This window comes from Dreissena polymorpha, chromosome 8 (genome assembly GCF_020536995.1).
Source record: "Dreissena polymorpha isolate Duluth1 chromosome 8, UMN_Dpol_1.0, whole genome shotgun sequence".
Classification (NCBI taxonomy): Eukaryota; Metazoa; Mollusca; class Bivalvia; order Myida; family Dreissenidae; genus Dreissena; species Dreissena polymorpha.
This window is the reverse complement of record NC_068362.1, coordinates 96589949-96602141: the sequence shown is the minus strand read 5'-3', so window position 1 is coordinate 96602141 and position 12193 is coordinate 96589949. Positions and strand designations below refer to the sequence as shown.

Here is a 12193-nt window from a genome sequence, read left to right as displayed (position 1 = left end):
TAGCTATGGCATCATCAGAAAATGTATCAGGGCATTTGGCTCTGTGCATTTATTTTTAATTACTAAACATGATGTACCTATGATATCAATAGAACATCATATCCGTTGCCATGTAATACGGAATTTATTACATTATATTTGTAAATGATAAATACTCTGCAAAGCATCAGTTTTATCTTTTTCAAATAACTTATGTAACAAGACTATTGCCAAGCTATATATGTCCCCTACCACCATTGTCAGAAATTCCACCATTGTCAGAATTTTTTTATATATATTTGTTGCCATAGCAACCAGAATTTTTTTACGTACGAACAAAATGAAATGACGTGCATAATGTCCATATTGTCATCTATCCATGTTACAAGTTTAATGAAAAAATATGAAGAACTTTTAAAGTTATCGCAGGATCCAGAAAACCACCATTTTCAGCAGTGTTTCTAGTCTATTTGTTGCCATAGCAACCAGAATTCTTGACATAGGAACAAAATAAAATGACGTGCATAATCTCCATATTGCCATCTATCCATATTTCAAGGTTCATGAAAAAATATGAAGAACTTTTAAAGTTATCGCAGGATCCAGAAAAGTGTGACTGACAGACAGACAAACAGAGCGCAAACTATAAGTCCGCTCCGGTGAAACCCATCCTGATCATGAGATAATTACAATGCTTACCCAATTTTTGCATTATTGGTAATTTCGATAAGATTATAGTGTATACAGTGTGTGATTTTAAAAGGACTTCAACATAATTCGGTCAGTTTTGTTCACTTACTCATTGACCAGTAGGTTTCTTCTCTATCTGACGCATTTGGAAGATCACTATATGATCAAAATATGGAATATCAATGACTTCTCCACGAAAACAATGTTAGTATCTTAACTGGGACAATAGCATTTGTCCAGACAAACGAGAAGTACATCATATGTTATAGACAACTTTATTGCACAAGAATAAAATACGTAAATATTTATAAGCACGAAATAAATATCGTATAATAAATATTACATTCGACAGATCACATAAACAATTGTCCTTAAATAAACAACATAATAAGTACAGAAACATGTTTTTTATTTAGCCACAATGTATCTAGTTCGTATTTGTAAACAAAATTAATTCCGCAACCCCAAAAATATCGGTGCTTTTATCTGCGTACTAAATCAACCCCTGTCGCATATTAATTCAATCACCTGAAACAGAAATACAAATTACAGTTTCTATCTGATTTTTGTTTCAAAATAGTTAAAATTTATGTGCGTTTTGGAAACTGATCAAACTGGTAAACATATATTTACACATATATATAACGGCGGCTCAATTTCTTATACAATATAGTATACCAAACTACAAATTGTCATAAAATAGAAGAATGCCCCCACACCGACCCCAGGCATCGCACGTAGTTACATGAAGCAATTTGTAACATTCGAAAAATTGGACCCATGCCCGTGGCTAGTTGTGATCCAGTGTCATGCGTTGATAGTAGTTAGAGGACTTATATACAATGTTCCATACTAAATATGAAACATCCGGACGTTTTTATTGCTAGGAAGTACATGTTAGCTAACCAAAGTCTTTTTATAATGTTTCAGAAATTCCAAGTAGGAGAGGGGGCATAACTTTGTAATTTGTATCGTAACACTATGTAAATCACACATGATTAATTTCACATCCTAAAGAGCAATGCCTGCATGTTTGAATTTTGCATATTAAAGAGTGTTAAAGAACATATGCGGACAAATCAAATGTGTGACTAAGAAAGACGGACAGATGTCTAGGGTGATTCCAGTAACCAAAACACAAACGCACGCACATACACGCATATACATACATATACATACATGCACGTACACATGAAAACACGCACATAAGGACACACGTTCATACGACGGCGACTTACACTCGGCTCCATCAGGACAGGATCCAGGCACCTGTGAACAGTACTGCATACTATCTCGTCCAATAAACACTGCACCAGGCTGAAAACAGAAATCATACCGTACTGCACCCTATCTCATCCAATAAACACTGCACCAGACTGAAAACAGACATTGTTCTGTACTGCACACTATCTTGTCCAATAAAGACTGCACCAGGCTGAAAACAGACATTGTTCTGTACTGCACACTATCTTGTCCAATAAACACTGCACCAGGCTGAAAACAGACATTGTTCTGTACTGCACACTATCTCGTCCAATAAACACCAGGCTGAAAACAGATATTGTACTGTACTGCCAGGCCTTTTCCGCCCTACGCCACGGGTCCGAAATTCGGCCCCATTCCTAATGCAAATCTGGTTGTTTTTTTCCCAATTGAAAAAAAAAATTCCCAATTCCAAAAAAAAATAATAATTTTTTATTTGTTTAACCTTTAAATATATTAGTTCACCAGATCCAGTGTAGAAAATAGAAAAAATATTGCATAAATAAATTATCTGTTGCTTTGAATTTGTTTTAAAAACAGTAAAATATGTTAAATTGATCATTTAAGACTTTCCTTATTTTCCCCAAAATCTGGCGTTTCACGCTATTTTTTTCACCTCAAAAAAGGCCAGGCCTTTTCCCCAAAATCAGATATAAAAAAACCTGCATTTATCACCCATGTTCATAATATTTTGTAAAATTTAAATAATATGTTATCAAAATAGTCGTTATGTACCAGTTAATGGCTTCTTTGAAATATAAGAAACACTAATTACATGCGATTATTTTTCCCAATTGAGCCAGTTTTGCGATTATTTTATTTCCCAAAATGGGGTTTTTCACGACGCGAAATTCCCAAAATTCAAGTGTGGCATTTTCCCAAAATGGAGCGGAAAAAGCCTGAGACTGCACACTATCTCGTCCAATAAACACTGCACCAGGCTGAAAACAGACATTGTACTGTACTGCACACTATCTTTTCCAATAAACACCAGGCTGAAAACAGACATTGTACTGTACTGCACACTATCTCGTCCAATAAACACTGCACCAGGCTGAAAACAGACATTGTACTGTACTGGACACTATCTTGTCCAATAATCACCAGGCTGAAAACAAACATGTGGCCACAATTTAGCGTATACCGTAGTCATGTAAACATTTAAATGCGCAATTGGTCTTGTTGGCTAGGGTAGTACTTAAATGTACCCTGGGTACTTATAATTATACTTAAATGTACCACAGTTACAGTAAATAAACTAAAACATACCCCGACAATTTAAACTGTATCCGATGTCGTATAATGCACTGCTTAATTTGAAACAAAATTCTCTTCGAACAAAACCTGCCTCAACATGCTTATTTAAGCATGAGTTTTGATAATATAGAGGCCTTTTTACAAAATATTGAGATAAATATTAACATTATCAATTTGAAAAAGAATAGCCAAAAATGACTAATTAAGTAAGAATTCCCGGGTACGTTTTAGTATATTTTCCGTACCTGGGGTACATTTAAGTGTACCCCAGGTACATTTTAGTAGTACCCAAGCCAACAATGACCAAGCGAACCTTAGTAACCCATGAAAAACAAGGGCTGTTTGTAAAACATGCATGCCCCCCTATATGGGCTATAAGTGGTGGTGGATGTGGTGGTGGTGGTGGTGGTGGTGGTGGTGGTGGTGGTGGTGGTGGTGGTGGTGGTGGTGGTGGTGGTAGTGGTGGTGGTGGTGGTGGAGGCGGCGGCGGCGGCAGCAGCAACAGCAGCAGCAGCAGCAGCAGTAGTAGAATGCATTACAAAAATGCTGTTAGTCTTACATTTGGTCAAATTTAAATATGTTATAAGGGAGGCAAATGCTGTAACAAAAAGAACATGCAAAAACGGTAGTTGTTTCCCTTGTTTGAACCATGCTAAATCCTAAAATGCCTATTTCCAGTAACTGTGACCTTCACCTGTGACCTTGACCTTTGACCTAGTGACCTCAAAATCAATAGGGGTCATCTGCGAGTCATGATCAATGTACCTATGAAGTTTCATGATCCTAGGCCCAAGCGTTCTTGAGTTATCATCCGGAAACCACCTGGTGGACGGACCGACCGACCGACAGACCAACATGAGCACAGCAATATACCCCCTCTTCTTCGAAGGGGGGCATAAAAAGATTACAAAGTCCAGTTTCATAATTTTACTATCTAGCTGGTCAAATACACATATAAATAATGAAAGAAAACACCCGCCAGATAACATTAAATGATAAGTTTAAGCAAATACCGATTGTTCCTGAATAATGAAAATAAAAGCTGATTGTTTCCCTACCCATGAAGAAGACATATGCCAGCTACTACAATTCCTACAACATTGGTCATATTGTATCACTAACTCTTTCAAAGAAACACAAGGGACAAAATTGTCACAAAACCAGGTTTTCATTGTGAAAAAAAAAACTGATAAAGGGAGAAAACTCAAACTGAACTTTTGAAATGAACAAACAAAATTAACCCCCTTTGTAAGTTTGTTTTTAAAAAAAATATATTTTTAGTCGTGGCGACCTTGACATTGGAGATATTGACGTGATTTTTTTGTGCGACACACCGTCCCATGATGGTGAACAAATGTGCCAAATGATTTTAAAATCTCACAATGAATGACATAGTTATGGCCAGGACAAGCTCATTTATGGCCATTTTTGACCTTTGAACTCAAAGTGTGACCTTGACCTTGGAGATATCGACGTAATTATTTCGCGCGACACACCGTCCAATGATGGTGAACAAATGTGCCAAATGATTTTAAAATCTGACAATGAACGACATAGTTATGGCCCGGACAAGCTTGTTCCGCCCGCCCGCCAGCCCGCCAGCCAGCCAGCCCGCCCGCATTCGCCAATCTAATAACCAGTTTTTTCCTTCGGAAAACCTGGTTAAAAACCTGGTTAAAAATGCACAATGACAGAAAACATAACCATTCCAGAGACTTGGAATTTTGTAAAATGCCAGCAACAATGTATCAATTGACCTTCACCCAATCTGTTCCCCAACCCCAAACAAGACACTATACAACAAGTATGTAAATATATACCACGTTATACATAAATGAGCGCTCACTTTTCGTCAGACACGAATCCCCAGAGGTGAATCTGCAGGTAGTTGGTGTCCACCTGTATCTGCTGTAGCCCATAGCGACCGAATATCCGCAATCGTACACACTCCATGAACGTCTGTACCCGGGAATACAAGATTATCATGTTTACTATGTAAGAGCTGCGTAACCATAATACTGGTTAGCTTTTGAGAGCTACCAGTAACTATTATACTGGTTAGCTTTTGAGAGCTACCAGTAACCATAATACTGGTTAGCTTTTGAGAGCTACCAGTAACCATAATACTGGTTAGCTTTTGTCAAGGAAAAAATTTAATGTGATACTTTGACTATGGTAATATTGATATTTCTAGCTTTCACATTTATTGAAGAAAATAAAATTTATAAACATATTTGAAAATGAAGCATGTTCGTTTTGTTCATGCATATTAAACAAAAACAAAAAATGCAAATGATAGTATGATCAATAATCAAGGATTATTCTGGACCTGTAAATAAATAACAAAGTCTCCATGAATCTCCCACCTTGAGGCTGATCTTGACTATGCCAGTGAGGACTGACACCTTGGAGAACTCTACAGCACTGAATATCTCAATCTTCTCCGAGAACAACTTCTGTATGTTACTGATCAGACTGTTGTCTATGCTGAAATCAAAAATTATAATTATAATTTGAACATTTTATCACAATAATTTAGGTTGTGTCATTGATGTACACCTATAGATTGCAAAGATTCCAATAAACATTTGTTTGTTTTTCAAAGTTTATGAGGTCTTTCCACTCCTCAGGCTGAATAATGACGGCTTATTCACGATTTGACAAACTAAAGTTGGGACGAATTTTGAACCATAGAGACGAGTCTTCACTGAAGGACCCCTACCTAGGTGTGAAGGACCCCTACCTTGGTGTGAAGGACCACTACCTAGGTGTGAAGGCCCACTGGCCCCTCCTCTGCTGGGAGGACCCCTACCTATGTGTGAAGGCCCACTGGCCCCTCCTCCAATGAAGGATCCCTACCTAGGTGTGAAGGCCCACTGGCCCCTCCTCTGCTGGGAGGCACTGTAGCTGTGGGCCCTGCGACTGGAGTCACTGCTTCTCTCCTTACGCACCCCTTCCTCATACAACTGACCCACCTACATATAGAGGAAATGTAAGAAAAAAATATTCACCAATTTATTAAGGACAGAACACTCACCAATTACCACGAAATTATTTCATTCTGAGAGGGCTGTAAACGTACCATGTATGTGGTATTCATGATCTTAATTTATTAAGAATGATTTATCATGTGAAAGACAAGATTGCTCCTACATGTACCTGTGAGTCGATGGCTGTAATATCTTCAACCACTCGTTTCATCACCGCTCTTACATTCCTGGGCTCAATTGTGTTCAACCAATCACGAGTCTCCACACTCTTGCGCAACATCTGAAGAAGTGTACACAAGAATTATCAGCTGATCATTTAATGTCAACATTCTAGACTTTAAGTTATTGTCACATAACATTTAAAACAAGAATTGATTTCAAACTTTATAAGATGGTTGTTTCTTTTACACAATTAATATTACAATAAGAGTAAATGTTTAAATAAACAACTGCATTAATTGAATCACTTATGTTTATCTTATACCAAAATGAGGACTGAATGGATCAAATGAAACAAGAGATTGCCAAGCAATATGGTCCCCTACCGGTGAAACTCCACCATTGTTAGATTTTTTTTAAATATATTTGTTGCCATAGCAACCGGAATTCTTTATGTAGGAACATAATGAAACGATGTGCATAATCTTCATATTGCCATCTATCCATGTTTCAAGTTTCATGAAAAAATATGAAAAACTTTTGAAGTTATCGCAGGATCCAGAAAAGTGTGACGGACAGACAGACAGACAGACAGACAGACAGGCAGGCAGGCAGGCAGGCAGGCAGGCAGGCAGGCAGGCAGGCAGGCAGGCAGGCAGGCAGGCAGGCAGGCAGGCAGGCAGGCAGGCAGGCAGGCAGGCAGGCAGGCAGGCAGGCAGGCAGGCAGGCAGGCAGGCAGGCAGGCAGGCAGGCAGGCAGGCAGGCAGGCAGGCAGGCAGGCAGGCAGGCAGGCAGGCAGGCAGGCAGGCAGGCAGGCAGGCAGGCAGGCAGGCAGGCAGGCAGGCAGGCAGGCAGGCAGGCAGGCAGGCAGGCAGGCAGGCAGGCAGGCAGGCAGGCAGGCAGGCAGGCAGGCAGGCAGGCAGGCAGGCAGGCAGGCAGGCAGGCAGGCAGGCAGGCAGGCAGGCAGGCAGGCAGGCAGGCAGGCAGGCAGGCAGGCAGGCAGGCAGGCAGGCAGGCAGGCAGGCCAGGCAGGCAGACAGACAGACAGACAGACAGACAGACAGACAGACAGACAGACAGACAGACTGACAGACAGACTGACAGACAGACAGACGGAGTGCACCGGTAGGGGACAACAAGCATGCTCCTTACCTGAGAGATGGCCAGACCTTGAACTTTGACATAGTGATTGAGCAGTTTCTGTGCAGTAACCTTGACCTCATTACAAAGGTCAGATATTGAGGTCATCTCATTCCGAGAGTCCATGTCAAACTGCTCCTCAGTCAAGGTTATCTAAAAAAAATCCATAAATAAAATAGTTATCCATGAATATTTGATATTTAATTAACTATTCTATTTATATATTTTATACAACTATTGTACACTTTTTTGAGCATATTAGTTCAATTATTTAATTTAAATGCACTGGATTGCAGATTTGAAAAAAAAACATTGAAAAAAACTAATAACAAGGGCTGTTTGTAAAACATGCATGCCCGCCATATGGGCTGTCAGTTGTAGTGGCAGCCATTGTGTAAATACGTTTTTTTTGGCACTGTGACCGTGACCTTTGACCTAGTGACCTAAAAATCAAGAGGGGTCATCTACGAGTCATGATCAATGTACCTATGAAGTTTCATGATCCTAGGTGTAAGCTTTCTTGAGTTATCATCCAGAAACCATTTTACTGTGTCAAGTCACCGAGACCTTGACCTTTGACCTAGTGACCTGAAAGTCAATAGGGGTCATCTGCGAGTCATGATCAATGTACCTATGAAGTTTCATGATCCTAGGCGTAAGCGTTCTTGAGTTATCATCCGGAAACCATTTTTCTACGTTGAATCACCATGACCTTGACCTTGCCCTAGTGACCTAAAAATCATAAGGGGTCATCTGCGAGTCATGATCAATGTACCTATGAAGTTTCATGATCCTAGGCATAAGCGTTCTTGAGTTATCATCCGGACCATTTTGCTATTTCGGGTCACCGTGACCTTGACCTTTGACCTAGTGACCTAAAATCAATAGGGGTCATCTGCAAGTCATGATCAATGTACCTATGAAGTTTCATGATCCTAGGCATAAGCGTTCTTGAGTTATCATCCGGAAACAATTTTACTATTTCGGGTCACCGTGACCTTGACCTTTACCCTAGTGACCTGAAAATCAATAGGGGTCATCTGCGAGTCATGATCAATGTATCTATAAAGTTTTATGATTCTAGGCATAAGCGTTCTTGAGTTATCATCTGGAAACCATTTTACTATTTCGGGTCACCGTGACCTTGACCTTTGACCTAGTGACCTGATAATCAATAGTGGTCATCTGCAAGTCAAGATCAATGTACCTATGAAGTTTCATGATCCTAGGCATAACGTTCATGAGTTATCATCCAGAAACCATTTTTCTATTTTGGGTCACCGTGACCTTGACCTTTGGACTAGTGACCTGAAAATCAATAGGGGTCATCTGCGAGTCATGATCAATGTACCTATGAAGTTTCATGATCCTAGGCATAAGCGTTTTTGAGTTTTTATCCGGAAACCATTTTACTATTTCGGGTCACCGTGACCTTGACCTTTGACCTAGTGACCTCAAAATCAATAGGGGTCATCTGTGAGTCATGATCAATGTATCAATAAAGTTTCATGATCCTAGGCCTAAGTGTTCTTGAGTAATCATCTGGAAACCATCTGGTGGACAGACATACGGACCGACATGAGCAAAACAATATACCCCCTCTTCTTCTAAGGGGGCATAAAAATAGGTGTGTAACAGAAAGTACACACAATAATAAAGGACGACACTTTCTGAATACAGTGAATTAAGACACAATAATAAAAGATGACACTTTCTGAATACAGTGAATAACAAGTTTGACTGTATTTCACTAATATACAATACAGTAAAACCCGTTCGATCAGAACATCAAATTGGCAAGGACAATTGTTGGGTTTTGGGGTAAATTTATCAAGGCAATCTTTAAAGACTTAAGTAAAACTCCATTTTACTTAAAATGAACAATTATAACATAAATTAAAACAACAGTATGTCAATGTTTAAAATAGTACACTATTTCTAAATTGTTGGTCATTTCTTTTGATAACAGTATAAATTTCTATTGGTTGCGAATTTATATTGACAAATTAAAAACAAATAATAATTAAAAAATCCATCGGTATACAGATTTAAAGGGTTCATTAAAATGACCTATTTGTATATATTATTATTAAATAAGAAGGAAAAACTAGAAAAAGACGTTAAGTTTAGACAGGGACTGGGTTCATACAGGTTTCACTGTATTCATAAAAGTAACATTGTGTTGTCTCACATAAGCCTGTGAAAACATACATCTTTATAGCTCTGAATTCTTGCTATACACCCATATACATTTCCAGATGAAGATATGTTATTGTTGGCATCTGGACAGTCGTTCCCACCGACAATTGTTCCTGCCCTTATTTTGACATAGTGGATTGTCATTCCTTCGCTGTTTTGACAACCAGACAGTCTTTCCTACGTTGTTTTGACAACCAAACAATTGTGCCTACATTATTTTGAAAACCCGGACAATTGTTTCTACATTGTTTTGCCAGCCCGGACAATCGTTCCTACATTGTTTTGCCAGCCCTGACAATTGTTCCTACATTATTTTGAAAACCCGGACAATCGTTCCTACATTGTTTTGCAAACCCGGACATTTGTTCCTACATTATTTTGCCAGCCTGGACATTTGTTCCTACATTATTTTGCCAGCCTGGACATTTGTTCCTACATTATTTTGCCAGCCTGGACAATCGTTCCTACATTATTTTGACAATCCGGACAATCATTCCTACATTATTTTGCCAGCCCGGGCATTTGTTCCTACATTATTTTGACAACCTGGACAATCATTCCTACATTATTTTGCCAGCCCGAACATTTGCTCCTACATTATTTTGCCAGCCTGGACATTTGTTCCTACGTAATTTTGACACCTCAGCAATGTGTTCCTACAATAAGCTTCTAAACCTTAAAACATACTACACGCCGATCAAAGGTTACTTACACCTATAATTAGACAACCATTATATGTACCTAACTTGTTAACAGTAAGCCTATTCAAAATGAGCCAGCCAATGTGATTTTAACAAATTAATAGACTTATTGACTCACAAAATTTAAGTTTGTCAATTCTTTTACTTTAATTTAGCAAACTGTGAAAATAATATGTATATATAGAAATGTCCCAATCATTTACATTCACTTCCAACATGGAACTTCCAAAGAACAAACGAGGTCAGCCTTTGCTATGCTTAGAGGGTCTCAGGCACACCAAGAAACACAAGTCTAAGTCTTCAATATGATGGATATGCAGTTAAAGACGTTCTGATTCCTGCAAGGGTCCAATAATTACATACCTCAGTGAAAGTAGAATTATTAAAATAATTTTTAATGTTATAATGCTCATTCATGATCACATAATATTATTTTAACTGTTTGAAAAATATACTAACATTTTGAAAAATAACACACAATTTTAAAATAATGAAAATAACCATTCAGACATTGTCCACTCATATTCATTTGGGTCTAATGTGATAACCATGACCCAACCAATCGTTTACTTGCATTTATTAACTGTTATGCGACGCCAGTCTGGAATCGTTATGTAACGTTCCCACATTTTAGGTGTTAAAGTTGTCATTATGGCATGATAATACCATGGTTGAAATAACAATTAGTGACTCAATACATTTTTTTGAATATTGTACTAGAAAACACTGGTGGCATATCATTTAGACATTTTTATTGTTGCAACATAATTTGCAAGAAACACATGTTTTAAATTAAATTTTATTTAAAATAATAGATTCTTTGCTCAATAACATAAATTTGACTTTTGTTTTCAGGTCACACAAGTGGACAAGTTGAATACTCATTCAAATGATGTGATTTGAAATTATGAACGCTGCACACGCGAACAGGGGTCAGCCAGGACAAATACTAGCAGACAAGCTAGTCTATATTTCAGTTCTTTTTTTAATTAAGAATTTCTGTTGGGAACAGTTATAATAACTGCGTATTTCATAGTTAATTTAAATAATATAAGTAGTATATAATACACAAATTTAACGTCAAAACTATTACAACTCAAACTGATATGACTTGCATTCAGTACAATGAATACATATAGAGAATAGACTGTACACATTAGAGTAACACGTAAAGCATGGACTCAGTTAAATGAATCTTTACAAACAGCATATCTATTTATAAATTACCGGTCAGAGCAGCATTAGGCAAACTAGCCAGGTCATTATATGAAAAATAACATATCAACCCCCAAACAATTGCTAAAAAACGTATGCCAACTGATCCTGGTAGGGTATAAGGTCCTTTATAACGTATCAAAGTTTTCTGAAATCTGACCTCTGGAAAGTTGTGTTTTTCAAGATGGTGTTGAAGATGGCCACCAAAACCTATTAATGATGATAACTATATGACTATTCACTCAACTTAGCTGATTTTGGTTCCTACACATCGGTTTCTCTGGGAAAAGAACACATTTAAATAATACAATCTCGTTGGCTACGACTACTAGGATTTTGATAGGCTGCCCCCCAAAAGACAATGCGATGGTGGAAACAGGTCTACAGTCATAGCAAGGGCGAGTCAGTGGCAAAACAGACAGACATAAAAGATTTTGTGCGATAAGGATGTGGCAAGTTCAATAAAGAACAACAAGTCCATTAAATGTAACTAAGGAAAAAATAGAACAACAAGTCCATTAAATGTAACTAAGGAAAAAATAGAACAACAAGTCCATTAAATGTAACTAAGGAAAACAAATCCGGGATAGGATTATTGAA

At 38.1% G+C, this 12193-nt stretch overlaps 1 protein-coding gene across 2 annotated transcripts in view; it reads right to left on the bottom strand.

Moving 5' to 3' along the window:
- Positions 1 to 928: 928 nt before the first annotated feature.
- The window catches only part of LOC127843256 (vacuolar protein sorting-associated protein 51 homolog), a 33687-nt gene continuing 22422 nt past the window's right edge, over positions 929 to 12193 (bottom strand). For both annotated transcript variants that reach the window (XM_052373121.1, XM_052373122.1), the window contains exons 14-20: positions 7491 to 7631; positions 6349 to 6459; positions 6049 to 6164; positions 5556 to 5676; positions 5036 to 5148; positions 1908 to 1986; positions 929 to 1197 (exon numbers count right to left, since the gene is read on the bottom strand). In XM_052373121.1, coding sequence (XP_052229081.1) covers positions 1168 to 1197; positions 1908 to 1986; positions 5036 to 5148; positions 5556 to 5676; positions 6049 to 6164; positions 6349 to 6459; positions 7491 to 7631 — 711 coding nt within the window. In that variant the 3' untranslated portion in view covers positions 929 to 1167. The remainder of the gene's footprint in view (positions 1198 to 1907; positions 1987 to 5035; positions 5149 to 5555; positions 5677 to 6048; positions 6165 to 6348; positions 6460 to 7490; positions 7632 to 12193) is intronic.